Raw genomic sequence first — 15,866 nt, forward strand, 5'->3', positions numbered from 1 at the left:
GTCGACAAAAAAATAAGGCAACGAAAGAGAATAAAATCAGCATCATTTACCTTTTCACTTGGAGGGAGGAGATACTCATGCAGGTAAAAAGAGCGAATTAGACACTCGAGCAGCTAAGACTGAGGGCCCAGGAGGCGCCAGCCCTGCAGGCGGCGCTGCAGGCCGCCGGCGGCGGCACGGTTGAGCGCGAGGAGGCGGGGCACGCGACGCGAGGGGCGGGGCTGGAGGACCGCGGAAACGCCGAGCTCGGCTCAGCGCTTTCCCTTCAGAAAGGCGGGCGGAGCTGAAAACCGAACACCCGTCTTCCGAGCTCCTGGGGGTGGGGCAGGCGGGAGCAGACGGCATCGCCGGAGCCCAAGCCTTCGTGGGGTTGTTTTTTCGGTTGCTGGTCGCTGTGGCCGAGAGGTCTGAGGTCGGGCTGATAAGTGCGGAGCAATGGCGACCTTTGTGAGCGAGCTGGAGGCGGCGAAGAAGAACTTGAGCGAGGCCCTGGGGGACAACGTGAAACAGTAAGAACTCTCCAGACGCAGCCTCCGCATCTCTGCGCGGGCACTCCCCCGGCCTCTGGCTGCCCACCCATCGTGGAGTGGCTCCACGCGGCCGCTGGGCCTGTGCGCCCCTCGCGTTGTGGGCTGTGGCGCATGTGGGTTTTTCCGGCTGGGGCCGGCGGGCAGCCCCGACGCACCTGGCTGGAGAGGCCGCCCTCCCCGGTTTGCTCGGGACCCGGGCGGGCGCCTTCCCCCGAGGCTCTGCCCTGGGTGGGGCGAGCAAGGCGTACTCCACGCCTTCACGCCCAGGGGCCTGCTGGGCGGGTGCGGCAAGGGGGCGGGAGTGCGGGACGCGCGTGGCTGAGCCGCGGCCTAGTCCGAGCCGGCACGTCTCTAGGCGGCCCGCTCGCGGAGGGCTTCGTGGAGGCGGAGGCTTATTGAGCTCAGGTGTTGTGCAGGAACTGTGGGTAAGACACAGAAAGCCATTTCGGAAGGCAGACAGACGCTCCGGTGAAATAGTCACTGAACACTGCTGCAATTACAGTGATGATTGCAGTAGCGAACCTTTTAAGCGCTCTAGATGTACTATCTCATCTAATCCTCGCACCAGAGATCTGTGGTAGGTACAGTTATCACTCCCGTTTGATAGATGAGAGGACAGAGATCTTAACTCTTCAAAAGTCATGGCAGTATTGGGGCCCTCGTGTCTAATTTCTCGCTCAGAAACCTTACCGGGGAGTTGCAAAGGATCCCAGAAGCTCCCAGAGACTTTCACCCAGGTTATAGCAGGGGACCGAGTACATAGTCGGGTCAGAATCGCCGAAATGGCTGAGTGTAAAATCAGTAATTCAGACAAAGCCAAAGTCATAGAAGGAACCCTCCGAAGTACAAGGACAAATTTGGAAATTTTCAAAACAGTATGATTACATTTTTATTTTTCTAAAATATTAGAAGCCAGTTTTAAACGTTTAAGATTATAATGCCTGTGTTGCTGCTGGATGATTTTTGTGATATTCTCTACGTTTTACAGTAGAGGCACTCACTTTGAAATGTTTCTAGAGGTGCAGGGTGTTTGGGGGATACTTTCTTTTTCTCCACTCTTTCTCCTTCTCATCTTTTTATTTTTTTATTATAACTGAATTGAAGTTACTTAACTTGAATGTCATACATGAGTTTTGGTTTTTCCTTCTTGTGAAATTTTGATGTGGCAGTCTACTTTGTGTCTTACCAAGATACACAGAATTCCCATGTAAAATAACTAAAAACAAAATATAATTTTTAGAGATTAGTATTAAGAACAATAATAAATCCAACTAGAATCACTGAAATTAAATTTTAATAATCTGTTACTTGGGGCATAATTATTTAATTTTTTATAAACATTAATTGACTCCCAAAGATTAAATATTTTTACCTGAAGTTAGTTTAATATGCATGTTGACTTTCTCTTTTCTTGCTTACTTAATTAAAAATCCTTAATTATTTTAATGAGTAAAATTGACAGCTTTTACTGTCATTAATTACTGTAGCTTATTTTTGTAATACTGACCACTGAAATTTACACTTTTTAAGCACAATAGACTTGTCACTCTTATGTTTATGAGGCTTACAAATATTTGAAAGTGAATGTTTTCATGCTGCAGTAAACTTGGCTCCTTTATATAATTGACTGATTAGATGTGATGATGCCCTCTGTGAAGCCACACTTCTCACACAGGTCACCAGAAATATTGAAATTAGTGTTTCCTATTTGGTCTTTAAAGATCAATGCTGGCTATCAGCTGTTGGTCAAATACAGATGTCTAAGCTAAATTTGGTGCATCTGTAGCTGAATCTCCATTAAGAATGCAATCAAAATATACCTTTGTGCTAGGAAGAGTTAGTGGTACAGTATTGTTCTCTATTAATGTTTTCCATTGTCTTTTTTTCTTTCTGCTCCTTAAAAAGTGCTTCTTGGTTGAGCAATCTGTCCTGCAATATTTTCTCACATATCCTGCTTGAGTAGTTTGTCTTGGTTTGTACGGCCTGACCATTTAAATGCGGTTCTTGTTTGTAGATAAAATATATCAGGTGTATAAGGATCTTGGGCATGAGTTGTTTCCTATTCATGCTGTTGTCCTAATGTCCTTCATGTCAGGTTGTCTGCCCACGTCAGCTTCTAGAAAGACATGAGCTTTGCTAGCTTACTCTGTATAGTACTTAGTATAGTGTCGGGTTCAAATGAGTGCTTTGTTTTTTGGATGATTTAGCCATATGTTATTTAATTTTCCCCAGGTTTCTGCAGTGCTTCCTAGTCCGGTCCATTTATACGCATCATCCATTATCCTCACCTACATAGAGGCTGGCTTACTTTGTTTTCCTCATTTTTAAGGAAAACAATCAGTTGTCCATGGCTATACAACCAGTTAATACAGGGACCAGGATTGGGAAGTGAATCTTCAACTTGATAGCCAGTGCCGGCTATTTGGGCTATAAAGTTTGAAAAGATAGCATCAGGTTGGCAGAGTCTTGCCTTAGTTCACTTCAAATAGGAAGTATTTGAAAGTATCCTTTCTTGTAAAATAGGAACACAGGGTTTTTAAATAATGAAGTTTTTCTCATGTTACTCGCCTCTTTTGTTGTATAGAATGGGATAGGAAAAGACTTTTGCTTTTTTGTGGCACTTTATTTCACTTTTAAATTGTTCTTGTCTTTAAAAAGGCAGAGGAATCATATAAGTGTTTGCTATCGGGAAGGTATTATTGACTAATGAATTTGACTCAGGTGAAATGTTGTGCCAGGTTCTAGAACTAAACTTGTTTTACTGTTGAATGAAATGGGTCTTGGGAAACTTTAGGGCTCCATTAAAGTGAATTTTCTCCGGCGGGGTTGGGGTGGGGAGTACAGGAACTCAAACAATTACATATATATAGTTAGCCAGACTTAAGCTGATCGGTGTATAGGACAGCAGGAGAAACTGCCATGAGTATAATGATGGCAGGGAGAGCATTAAACCGTCTTGTTTAGGACTCTTGTTAGAAACTCAGATGAGCATTAGAAAGTAGCTAATCGTGAATTCAAAGTTACTGTAAAACATGTATTAAGTAATTATTAGTCCTGTTTCATGAATGAGGAGTAGCTGTCTTAAGCATCAAAACAAGGGGTGTGGATGTGAAAAATCAAGTATTTTACTCCTATTCTTAATAATGTTGTTAAGGTATAAAAGATTGGATCCTTTTTTCCTACCAGTTAACTAGTAATTTTTATGATTAGTGGTTGGTTTTCACTTTAAAAAAACCACACTCCTCAATCTATAACACATAACAAACTTTAAAATATAAATCTTTCTTAAAATTGAGGTATAAATGACATACAGCTTTTCATTAGTATCAGGGGTACAACATTAATGATTCAGTATTTGTATATATATTGCAATGTGGCACCACAATAAGTCCGTCTAGTTCATGTCTCATCATACATAGTTAAAAAAGTATTTTTTTCTTGTGATGAGAACTTTTAATACATTATTGACTAGGGGGTTTTTGTAGAAACTAATACCTATGACCATCTATTTGTTATATAAGTGAATTTTGAAACACTCTGGTCAATAATATTCAGGTTAACAAAAGACTTATTAATACATTTTGGGCAGTAAGTTATTAAGATTTACTCTCAGAAACTTTGAAATATGCAATATTTGACAACTTTAATAATATTTTAAAATAATTTTAAGTGTATTTTTCTGGGGAGTAGGTCCTTTGGAAAGGCAACAGCGAGGAAGGAAAGGTACAGCTGTGGTTTTTAGCTGGTTGACTTACAGGTCAGATTCTGTAACTACCGCTCAGTCCCTTTTAGGGAGGACTTTCCTCTTCTGATGGTGTTCTGGCTCCTTAGTAGCTTAAACAACTGATTTATTTTCTCACCATTCCAGAGTCTAGAAGTCTGACATCAGGATGTGAGCAGGGTTGTTATTTTCTGAGGCCTCTCCCATTGGCTATTGCCTGCTGTCTCTTGTCTATATCCTAATCCCTTCTTATAAGGACACCAGTCTCATTGGATTAGGGTCTACCCTGATGCCTCCAGTTCAGTTCAGTTCAGTTGCTTGGTCATGTCTGACCCTTTGCGACCCCATGGCTTCCCTGTCCCATCACCAACTCCCGAAGCTTACTCAAACTCATGTCCATCGAGTTGGTGATGCCATCCAACCATTTGATCCTCTCTTGTCCCTTCTCCTCCTGCCTTCAATCTTTCCCAGCATCAGGGTCTTTTCCAATGAGTCAGTTCTTTGCATCAGCAGCCAAAGTATTGGAGTTTCAGCTTCAGCATCAGTCCTTCCATTGAATATTCAGGACTGATTTGCTTAAGGATGGACTAGTTGGATCTCCTTGCAGTCCAAGGGACTCTCATAGGTCTTCTCCAACACCACAGTTCAAAAGCATCAGTTCTTTGGCATTCAGCTGTCTTTATAGTCCAACTCTCACATCCATACATGACTGTTGGAAAAAGCATAGCCTTGACTAGATGGACCTTTGTTGGCAAAGTAATGTCTCTGCTTTTTAATGTGCTGTCAAGGTTGGTCATAGCTTTTCTATCAAGGAGCAAGTGTCTTTTAATTTCATGGCTGCAGTCACTGTCTGCAGTGACTTTGAAGCCCAAAACAATAAAGTCTGTCACTGTTTCCATTGTTTCCCCATCTATTTGCCATGAAGTGATGGGACCAGATGCCATGATCTTAGTTTTCTGAATGTTGTGCTTTAAGGCAACTTTTTCTCTCTCCTCTTTCACTTTCATCAAGAGGTTCTTTAGTTCTTCACTTTCTGCCATAAGGGTGGTGTCATCTGCATATCTGAGGTTATTGATATTTCTCCCGGCAATCTTGATTCCAGCTTGTGCTTCATCCAGTCCAGCGTTTCTCATGATGTACTCTGCCTTTAAATTAAATAAGCATGTTACTTAATTACCTCTTTGAAGGCCCTGTCATGTTCTGTGATACTAGGGCTTAGGGATTCAACATATGAATTTGGGGGGAAACATAACTCAGTCCATAACATTAGGGAATGCAAAATTTCCTTCTTTCCCTGGGAGTTGAGGGAGATAAGGTGAACTTGGGGAAGAAGCAAAACCTGAGGTTCTTAATATTGCTTCTGCCTCTGCAGATACTGGGCTAACTTAAAGTTGTGGTTCAAGCAGAAGATCAGCAAAGAAGAGTTTGACCTTGAAGCTCATAGACTTCTCACACAGGATAATGGTAAAATAATCTGGGGACTTATTTTACTGTTTTGAAGTTTTCCCAGATCTGCAATAAATTAAGTTAAATTTTTTTTTTTTTTTTTGGTTTTAGTAGTATATAAGGTCATTTAAATAATGTGGATATTTAAAAGTAAATGTAAAGAATGGCAGAGTAGGGGATATCCAAAGTCTTTAAAAACTAGACTAACACAGTGGTTTTTGTATGTTGTACATGTCATGTGCTTGACTTGTGGCCATCTTCCCTCTTCCAGTCCACTCTCACAACGATTTCCTCCTGGCCATTCTCACACGCTGTCAGATTTTGGTGTCTACACCAGGTAAGGGGGTGCAAGTAACCTCTAGGGATGTCAGTCAGCAGAGCCACAAACTCGGGCTTTTACTAGGCTCTCGCTGCCTCTAACAGACATGTTTGCAAATGAAATGTCCTTTGAACTGCTTAGAAGACACATTTTGTTATAAAGTGCTGATTCTTTTATAGGACCTTTTTAAAGCAGGTAATTTCACTGTCCTTACATTGACTTTTGGGCTTTACTGGGTTTCAATTAGTTAAGTAAACCAGAGGTGAGGAGGCGAGTAGTTAGTCAGGAGGAAGAAGCTGAGGAGAGTGAAGAGAGGGCATTTGGTGGTTAGAAGAGGTTTACCAGGGATGTATGGAGGATAAACCAGGTGGAGGATAAACCACAGCATGTGTTGAGAACTTGGGTTTTCCTGTTAATTCAGTGAGGTATTAGCACCTGCAAGGTTAAGTGCTAAGCCTGTGTTGGGCGAACTATTGGTGGAGAACAAAGGTGGTAAATAGCAGCATGGTAGGGAGGTGCACGGAAGCCACGTCTGTTACGTCAGCCTAAGAAGATGGATACAGACAATGATTTTTTGCCCCTAGTTTTTTGGAGGTTTAAGTGGTACAAGTCACCTCTTTTAATCTTATTTTAATCAGTTAGTCAAAACCAAATAGATACATTAAAAATTTGCCTCATGGTAAAGCTTATCCTGGGTTTTTGTATTTACAGGTACTGTTGGTTTTTGTTGTTGCTTTTAAAGGGCCTGTGGTAATTCTGATGGTCATTTATTAAAAGCCCGTGTTTATCTAGAGAAAGTGGAGTCACTCAGTTGTGTCCGACTCCTTGCGTCCCCATGGACTGTAGTAGCCTACCAGGCTCCTCTGTCCGTGGGATTTTCCAGGCAAGACTACTAGAGTGGCTGCCATTTCCTTCTCCAGGGGTTCCCCCAACCCAGGGATCGAACCCAGGTCTCCTGCATTGCAGACAGGCACTTTACCATCTGAGCCACCAGGGAAGCCCCTTTTATCTAGACACGGCTAGTATTTTGTATCATCTCCCTCTGCTAAGCTCTGTTGTAAGATGGAGAATTCAGATAAGATATCCTATCCTATCTTCACACTCAAGAGAAGTTACCCTTGGCTGGGAGGAGTGGTAAAGAGCGTTTGTTTATGGAGACTGGTGTTAGAGCAGGGAGGCTGCTCTCCACCCTCACCATACCCCTTCTGCACATTCTACACTGCGCCTGATGTTTTATTTAATTTAGAAGTGGACTTTTGCTTGTTAGATCATAAACATAATCCACTTTATTGTTTAAAATTTAATTTGATCAGAAAAGCCAACGTTTTGTGAGGATGGATCTTACTTTTTAGGTAGATATATTCTGAAGTGCCACACACCCAAAAGATTCAGTGGGATGATTGGAATTAAACACTTTGGTTGATAGGAGTCAAGAGACTTGGGTTCAGGTTTAAGTTTTACCACTAGCTTAGGTGATATATTTAATTATTGAATGTTGTGAGCTTCCATGAGACTGTAATATCTACCCCACATGGTTATAAAAAAAGCAGGTGAAAGAACATGTAAAATTTCTCTTAGAAATAAAAAATGCCAAAAGAATATGAAGTGCTATTAATACAGGTGGCTGATTGTAATTAAAGCCTTTGATACTCTTGAATGTTTGTTGTGGGTTGTTTAAAAATAAATGAAGATACATTGGCATTTAAGAGATTATTTCTCCATCAAACACCCAAAATATCTTTCCTTAAAATATTTGTTGGCAACAAAGAGATGATTTCTACTAAAAGTATAATATAGAAATATAATTTTTTTGTGTGTGTTAATAATTGTGGTCAAATTGCTTACTATTTCCCTAAGCCAGGCAAGAAAGATGGTTTTAATGATGTTATTTGTTGACTCCTTACAGCTGTGTCCTAGACACTTTATGTGCATTGTCTTTTTTTTTGAAAGTATTCTTTGGGATTTTTTTTCAAGTGTATGTATAACTTTGATTTTTTTGTTGTTTAGCTTGGTCTTTCTCACCATGTTACAGATTTCTATCAAATGTCTGATGATTTGTATTTGAGAATGAAACATAAAACTGCCTGGAGATTGCTCTTTAGAGTGGCAGGAGGCCAGCATTACAGTGGGGCTGTGCTCGAGGGTGCCAGTACCCACACCAGCCACCTTAGTAAAGCCAAGAAGATTTGTTTCAACTGGAGAAGAGCTCTCCATCCTCCTGTTACATATGCCTCCCTGTGCACAGGGGTGAGCGGGACTGGTTGCGTGGGGCCAGGAACAACTGTTCAGTGAACTCGGAAGGGCCTGCACTTGATTTGGTGCTGTACCTGGGTTGTCTTGAAATTCTTAACTTTTGATCAGGGGACCCATCTTTTTTGTGTTGTACTGAGTTCAGTCCTGGATATGAGGGAAGGCATTTGTATGGGTGACTTTTCAATATAGATACTCCATTAATCTTGTTTTTAGCTGTACTATCCCTCTTGCTTTCCACTGGACTCACCTACAAATTCAGATTCTTTGTGGATGTCTACTAGTCAGGTTAACTTAGTTCCACCTATTTACCAAGCTTGCCTAGCTTAGGCCGTAGCTTCCATGCGTCCACTTTGTAAGTTGGCTCCTTTTTAGCCTATCCTTGGAATTTGGCGAGATCTCATCTTGGTCTGCCACTCATTTTCCTTTTAGTCTCTGTTGTGGACGTGCCATTTACGTTTCCCTACTGTTGTTTTTAGCAGGGTCTTGAAAGAGAGAGGAGACAAATACATGTGCTCAGTTTGTTATCTTGAACTAGAAAATTCTGTCCTGCTTTTATAATATTACTGCTACTATTAAGCAAACAAGCACCCCATAGACAATTAAAAACGTGAAAAACAAATTTGTCTTCCTAAAAGAACAATTTTGGTTACAGCTAGAAAAAAAAAAAGATTTGAGAGAATTTGAAGTTTTTTTAGAGAAGCAGAAAGAGATCTGAATTTAAGCGTTTATTGTTTATTTTCATCATTTGAGCATCTCATGCTTCTTTAACCCAAAGGGAAAACAAACTTAGCAGTTATCAGTTGTTGTTCTTTTCTCTTATGATTGCTATTTTTCTGTCTCATAGAGGGTGCTGGATCTTTACCCTGGACAGGGGGTTCTGCAGCCAAACCTGGAAAACCAAAGGGAAAGAAAAAGCTTTCTTCTGTTCGTCAGAAATTTGATGTAGGTTGTTCTTCAGTAAATCTTGGTAATGACTGATTTAAGAACTGTTGTGACGGAACTGGCTTTAGTTTTTTAATGAATATTACAATTCTGGTAGGAAAGTTGAAAAAAGGTGAAGAGAAAAAGATATTATTTGGGGAGGAAAAGATGTTATTGAATTTGATATTGGGACTCAATCTTTGAAACCCTCTTTACCAAAGTGTCTGAATTTTTATATATATATATATATTTATATTTATATGTTGTCATTAGTATATAATGATTTTTTGGTGATTAAAGAACTATACCTGTGTTCTTTTTCCTCTAAAATATCTTTGGGAATGAATAATGTTGCTCAGATTGAAGACTTCTGTTCCAAGGGTCCAGGAGGCCTAAAGGCCTCCAGCAGGATCCTGGTGATGCCCTGGTAAACCTTGAGCCTTCTGGGGATCCTCAGAGAAATCTTGAAGGCATTGGATTATGAAATTTGTAAACATTTTAGAATAACTTGCTTTTTCAGGTTTATATCCAGTGAACAAAGTATCCCTGTGCCTTTTATAGATTTTATTGAGTACTTTATTGATTAATATCAACAAACATTTTTTTACTTCTACTTTTTCCTCCATGTTTTATATCAATAATATTCGATCTGGAGGGCAACAGCATTTCCAGAGAGGCATACTTGCTTTAAAAAAGCATGTTTGATATGAAATAGTTTTATACTTGGAAAATGGAAAAGCAAGTTGCTTTTATAATACAGACTTCAAACAGGACAAGCCATATTTGCTACAAAATCTTGTGAGCTGGACTTCAGCAAAAGCTACAGGGGCATATCTCCTGCTGATGATGGAGAATATAAATGTGCTCTCAGCATCTCCCAGAGCAAGGCTGGGGTTTTATAAGTGGAAAAGATTGGGAAAGGCTATTTTTTAAAAAACTAATGACTGTCTTAAAAAGATTCTGTGTTGAGAATTGTTAGTGGAATATAATGTAACTGAAGAGTTACACTACCCTACATTATCTTGGAATATTTGTTATTAGATCTGTTATGCTGGTAACAGAAATTACCAGTTTTCTCAAACATTCACCGTATATTTCTGCGTTCAGAATCTGCTTACTTACAAGTGTACTTAAAATGTTTTGACTTGTTTGAAAATAGTTTTATATATTCTCTTTCTCCCCATTTGTTGTTTTTAGCACAAAGCCATATATTCTGTGATTACTAAGGAATTAATTAAATAGAATAAACTACTGTGCATACTGCTGCTGTTCCCCTTAACTCATGTCTTCATTACTGCTATGTAATGGTTGTGAATCTGTGATTATTTGTGCATGAGTTACTTTTTTTTAACTCTTGTGGTTTAGTTTTGATGGCATTAATTTGTAGGATCTCAGGTCCAATTCATTGGTTACTTTTGTTTGTGTCTTATTACTTGCCATGTAATGAATAATTTTGAAGTTTTCTTACCTATAGCATAGATTCCAGCCTCAGAATCCCCTCTCAGGAGCCCAGCAGTTTGTGGCAAAGGATCCCCAGGATGATGATGACTTGAAACTTTGTTCCCACACAATGATGCTTCCTACTCGGGGTCAGCTTGAAGGGAGGATGATAGTGACTGCTTACGAACACGGGCTGGACAACGTCACTGAAGAAGCCGTCTCAGCTGTGGTCTACGCGGTGGAGGTTGGTTTGCTAGTGTCACAAAAACACTCCTGTAGATTGAATGTGACAGGCTTGTGTGTGTTATTCAGAGTTCGTACTGCAAGAAAAGAACAAAAATGAAACTCTGATTTCAGAATTGCCTTGCTGAAATTGTTTTCTCTTGAGGGGAGAAACATCACTATCCAAACAGTTGCCTTCAGTTAACAGACTAAGCTTTTCAAAAGGTTACTGGTGGCATAACACTTTTGATGTTTAACTTGACAACAAGGGGACAGTTTTTTAAGCAAAAAACAGATTGAGAATCCTAAAGATTAAAATCCCTTGATTTTGCTGTGGCACAGCATTTGAAGAGCATTATTAGGCGTGGTGTCCGAACCGTGGGAGTCTGTCTCAGCACACGCTTTCATTCATTGCTTTTACTCATCCAGTCACTAGACAGACGTACACTGGGGTCTACAGCGCAGGTGCTGACAGGGGACGTTGGGTCTTTCCTTTCGATTCTCTGGGGCTCTGTTTCCTCGCCTGTACCTCAGAGATTACACTAGCTATCTCATGAAGTTTTAAGTTACAAGTGGTACCATGATGTCCTGACGTGAGGTGATCTTACTGGTATAATTGAAATACCTTGCCCCCTGGCTCCACTGTTAATGATGGTAGTCTGGGACTAGTCTGTCTCCGTTTTCACAGACAATCTCTAACCCTCTCTTAGGCTGTCACAAAGGTGAAGAGATGTTAAATACCTAATATCTATTTATTTCCTGTATATATCTGTCTTTTATGTGGCTTTTGAGAGAGCCAGGGTTCTATTTATGCAAGGATTTTAGTAGATTGGGTACTATAATATATTTCTGATCTTAAAACATTTTGTACCATTTTCAAATAAGCTTCAAGGTAGTTTGCTACTTTAAAAAATTACTTGTTTTTGTACTTCTGTTTAAAGCTATCTGAAAATCATTTTTGAGAGAGAGGAGCCAATTTAGAGGTGTAAGACTTTAATAAATTTCCGTAGAGCAAGCTCATCTTGAGTAGACCTAAATAAAAACAGTGCATCTCCCCTCACTCTGTGCTGGGCCCTCCCTCTGGTGTGGTCTGTGGCTTTTTAGTGAGCATTCATTTGGCTTCAGCACCTGCTTGCCGTTCTCACGTCTCTATTCACTAAGTGCCAATAAACATGGTTTGGTTAATGGAAGTTTTATGGTTTGCTTTTAAGAACAGTTCATGCTATTTTTCATTTTTTTTTCTTGTTTTTACAGAATCACCTTAAAGATATACTGTCATCAGTTGTGTCAAGAAGGAAAGCTTACCGGTTACGTGATGGTCATTTTAAATATGCCTTTGGTAGCAATGTGACCCCACAGCCATACCTGAAGAATAGTGTAGTAGCTTACAACAGCTTAATAGAAAGGTATATGAAGTTCCTTGTGATTTTTGCATCCATCCTTTCTAGTTGGTTACGCTACTCTTGCATAATAGACCACTGTTAAATAATTGATTATTGAGTTTCTGTGAGTCTAGGGTAACTCTGAGAGCAGTACAGTTTTATTTTCTCAAGTTCCTTCCTTGCATAACTAGTGAATTCTTTTGGTACTCTGTAGATCAGAAGTAAAGTTGTAGAGTTTGGCTGCGGCGTGTGGGTTAATCGAGTGCCCCACTCTCTGAGGGCAGTGCATCTTGAAGGCTCCTGGGGCAGCACCTCCTGGTGGTGGGAGTGGGCCAGCTGTCACTTGGAAATGTGGCCTGTGGTTGTTGTGTCAGGGTTGGGTTTCGTGATGGTGGGAGGAGCAGTGGTGGGTGTGTCTCCAGGTCTTTATCTGGCTTTTGTAGCTGGAGCTCAAGATCGAGGCCTGGGCTGGGTGTCATCAGTTGCTCTTGGCACCCTCTTGTGCAGATCTGGTCTTTGAGCTCTGATCTCTGGAACCTCTCTGCACCGTGGGCTCCCAGGACCTCTGTGCTGTCTTGAAACATCCCTCTGAGATGACCTGGATTACCTTCCCTTTGTTGTCTCTCTTCAGGGAGAAGAGAGGTAGAAAAAAGTTATTGGGAAGGCTGGCTGGAGTGGTGATGGGGAAGAAGTAACTGGCAAGGAAGGCTGGTGGCGTGATCGTGGTGGGGTGTGTGGTGGGAGACCTGAGCAGGGAGTCAGAGCAGACGGTGCTGACACCGTAGGGAGGGCCTGCTGCTGGTGCTTGTGTCATGGCTCTGCAGACCTCAACACAGCTCACAAGGCTCATTTTGAAGAGCACTGGCTTAAATTGGGTTCACTATTTCAGACTGCCATAGGTGAAGATTTACTCTCTCAACCTCCTGCAAGCGTATCTTTTGTTGATTATTTGTTCTCCTTTGTGAGTCATTCGTCTTTAGAGAAAAACAGCCCCTTGTGTTGGGTGAGTGCTGGAGCAGTGTCTGGGCCTGCCCGGCCTCCAGCCGCCCTCTCTCCCTGCCAGCCTGTCCCTGGAAGGCTCCTGCCTCATTCTCGGCCACCTGTTTCTCCATCAGGGCTCCCTTTGTCTGGTGCCGAAACCCACGCTCACACTCCACTTGCGCTTTCCTCCGGGTTCCCTCCTCGCTGTTTGACCTCCTGTGTGTTCTCCAGAATGGCATAGCTTGTCTCCTACTGTATTACGATACAAAAATCATGCTTGTCTTCCCAGTTATATCTGGGTTCTATTTGGGGAACTTGGCAAAATTTGGGTGCATTTTCTCTACCCTCCAGTTTTGCCCGTTGCTGCTTTTGTGCCTTATCTTCTTTCCTTGCTTGTTATTTTTTGATCCTGTTGTCTAGTTTCCTCTCCAAGTTAGTTTGCAATTTCATTTTCCTTTAATTAGGGTCTATTATTTTTTCCACCTAGAAGCTCTTTAAGGGCAGGAGACAATTTTGACTCTGTATCCTGACTTAACAAATATTTTGACACTTGTGGAGGGAGGAGAGTAAATGCAGTTGTACTGCATTTTATTTCCAGCCCAAGAGATGGGCTGCCTTTAAAAATGAAAATTGTAGGTTATTCATGTATACACTGGCTGAAAAATAATTGGATTTCTGATTCATTTTGAGATACATTTTATAAGAAGTTTTCTAGCAGACCGTCCCTACTCTGGTTGTTCAGTGGTTTCCCTCTTTCTTACTGGAACGTTTCTGGAACGTTTTGTTTTCAGCCCTCCAGCCCTCTCCGCGCCTTTTGCTGGTCAGAACCCAGCGTCGCACCCGCCCCCTGACGATGCCGAGCAGCAGGCTGCGCTCCTGCTGGCCTGCTCGGGAGACACACTGCCCGCGTCTTTGCCTCCAGTGAACATGTACGACCTTTTTGAAGCTTTGCAGGTAACTCTTGGCACCTTAAGGTTTATCTAGATTTATGGATAGGTTCAAAGTTTCTTCATGTCTACAAAGGTATTCACTAGCTTTTCCATTTCCTGACTTTTGTTTTTCAGTTTTTATTGTTTGTTACTAAAGCCATTAATACTAGCCTTATTTTCAAATCCTGCTCTCAGGGATCCTTCCTAACTTACCTCCCCCATTCCTCACCTTTCCAGTGAAAGGAAAAAACAAACAAACAAACTCTTTGTTCCCTTATTTTTCCTTCAGAGCCTTGTTATTTTGTTACCTGTTTTGGGTTTTATTAAGTTCTGGCTCAAATACTTAACAGGTTTGTGTCTTTTTTGTGAGTGTTTTGTTGATATAAACCTTACTTTCATTTTCTGTGTTGGAAAAATAAGTATATTGAAGTATAATTGGAGACATGCTGATGTTTTTATCCCAGGTACACAGGGAAGTCATTCCTACCCATACCGTATATGCTCTCAACATTGAAAGGATCATTATGAAACTCTGGCATCCAAATCATGAAGAGCTGCAGCAAGACAAAGTCCATCGCCAGCGCTTGGCAGCCAAAGAGGGGCTTTTGTTCTGCTGAATTAGGATTTGACGGTGTGGGACCCTCAGCAAACTCATTGATTATTGAACTGAATGTTTGGGGGTGCACATTTCAAGACTTAGGTGTATAGTGTAAATATAATCTTTCCTATGGAAACGAGACAGTACATTTCGTGTTGCTACTGTGACACCATTAATATAAATCTGATTTTGATAATGACCCGTATCTCTCTTGTGTATGTTTGTGTGTTCCCAGTTATGGGACTAGGCACTGAGAAAGTTCTGTGCCTGGAATAGCGATGTTTGGGCATCTGAGCCCTAGTATCCTATGGTCTTCATGTGAGGTAGGTGACATTCTAGAACAAAGAAGCTGTTACAACTTCGTCTCCACAATCAGGAGGCTGTCTCTCTGTTCAGAGACATCACATATTCTGTATCTGGCAAGTCTAAAATTTCTGCTTTTCTCCTGAAGAACTGTTTTTTTTTTTAAACTGCTTTTAACAAAGTGTTAAAAATTGGTTATCTTTGTTAGTAGTCAGTTTAATATACTTTTTTTGTGTGACCAGTTTTAACAGATATAGTTGCCTATTACAATTTCATAGAAAATAAGACTTAGAAATGCTATGCTGTTTGAGAAGATAAAGTCTTTTCTTTAAAAATTAAATCAGAATAATCTCTTAGGATGTAATTAACCTTATAAAATATCTTCTCATAATTCCTTTCTTTTAGAGTTGTTAGGCCCAAAGACTTTGATTGGTAGGTTCATCTATTCATTATTCCTGTAGACTGTTTTAAGAAGTGCAAGTAAACATACTGGATTTATACTTGGTTAATTCTCCTGTTCTTGTGAAATATCTTCCAAATGGCAGTGTTACTACCAAGTTTGTTTCTTAAAAGATATGTTGCTTTTTGTTGCTTTTTTATTCAAGAGATGTTATAGGTAGATACACTAGAATGTACAGATGGGTTTAAGTAGGTCTAAATAATATATGTATAGCTAAGTATGTGTGGTTCAATATCTGGATCTGTGTATTTGTTTTTGTACTTTAAATGCGACAAATCTTTTGGGAGAAAACTTTTTTATTAAAGTAAACATAAGGAATACTGCCTTCAGAAATATGAAGAACCATGCTTTATGGGATCTT

General features: G+C 40.7%; 1 protein-coding gene across 1 annotated transcript; it reads left to right on the forward strand.

Annotated features, from left to right (window-relative positions):
* The first annotated feature begins 270 nt into the window (after positions 1 to 270).
* Positions 271 to 15,838, forward strand: TADA1 (transcriptional adaptor 1). The gene is made up of 8 exons (XM_055587199.1): positions 271 to 509; positions 5,624 to 5,715; positions 5,969 to 6,034; positions 9,114 to 9,211; positions 10,665 to 10,874; positions 12,107 to 12,258; positions 14,007 to 14,169; positions 14,609 to 15,838. The coding sequence occupies exons 1-8, from the start codon at positions 436 to 438 to the stop codon at positions 14,759 to 14,761; spliced, it is 1,008 nt and encodes a 335-aa protein (XP_055443174.1). The 5' UTR covers positions 271 to 435; the 3' UTR covers positions 14,762 to 15,838.
* The last annotated feature ends 28 nt before the right edge of the window (positions 15,839 to 15,866 follow it).

Source organism: Bubalus kerabau, chromosome 6 (genome assembly GCF_029407905.1).
Source record: "Bubalus kerabau isolate K-KA32 ecotype Philippines breed swamp buffalo chromosome 6, PCC_UOA_SB_1v2, whole genome shotgun sequence".
NCBI lineage: Eukaryota > Metazoa > Chordata > Mammalia > Artiodactyla > Bovidae > Bubalus > Bubalus kerabau.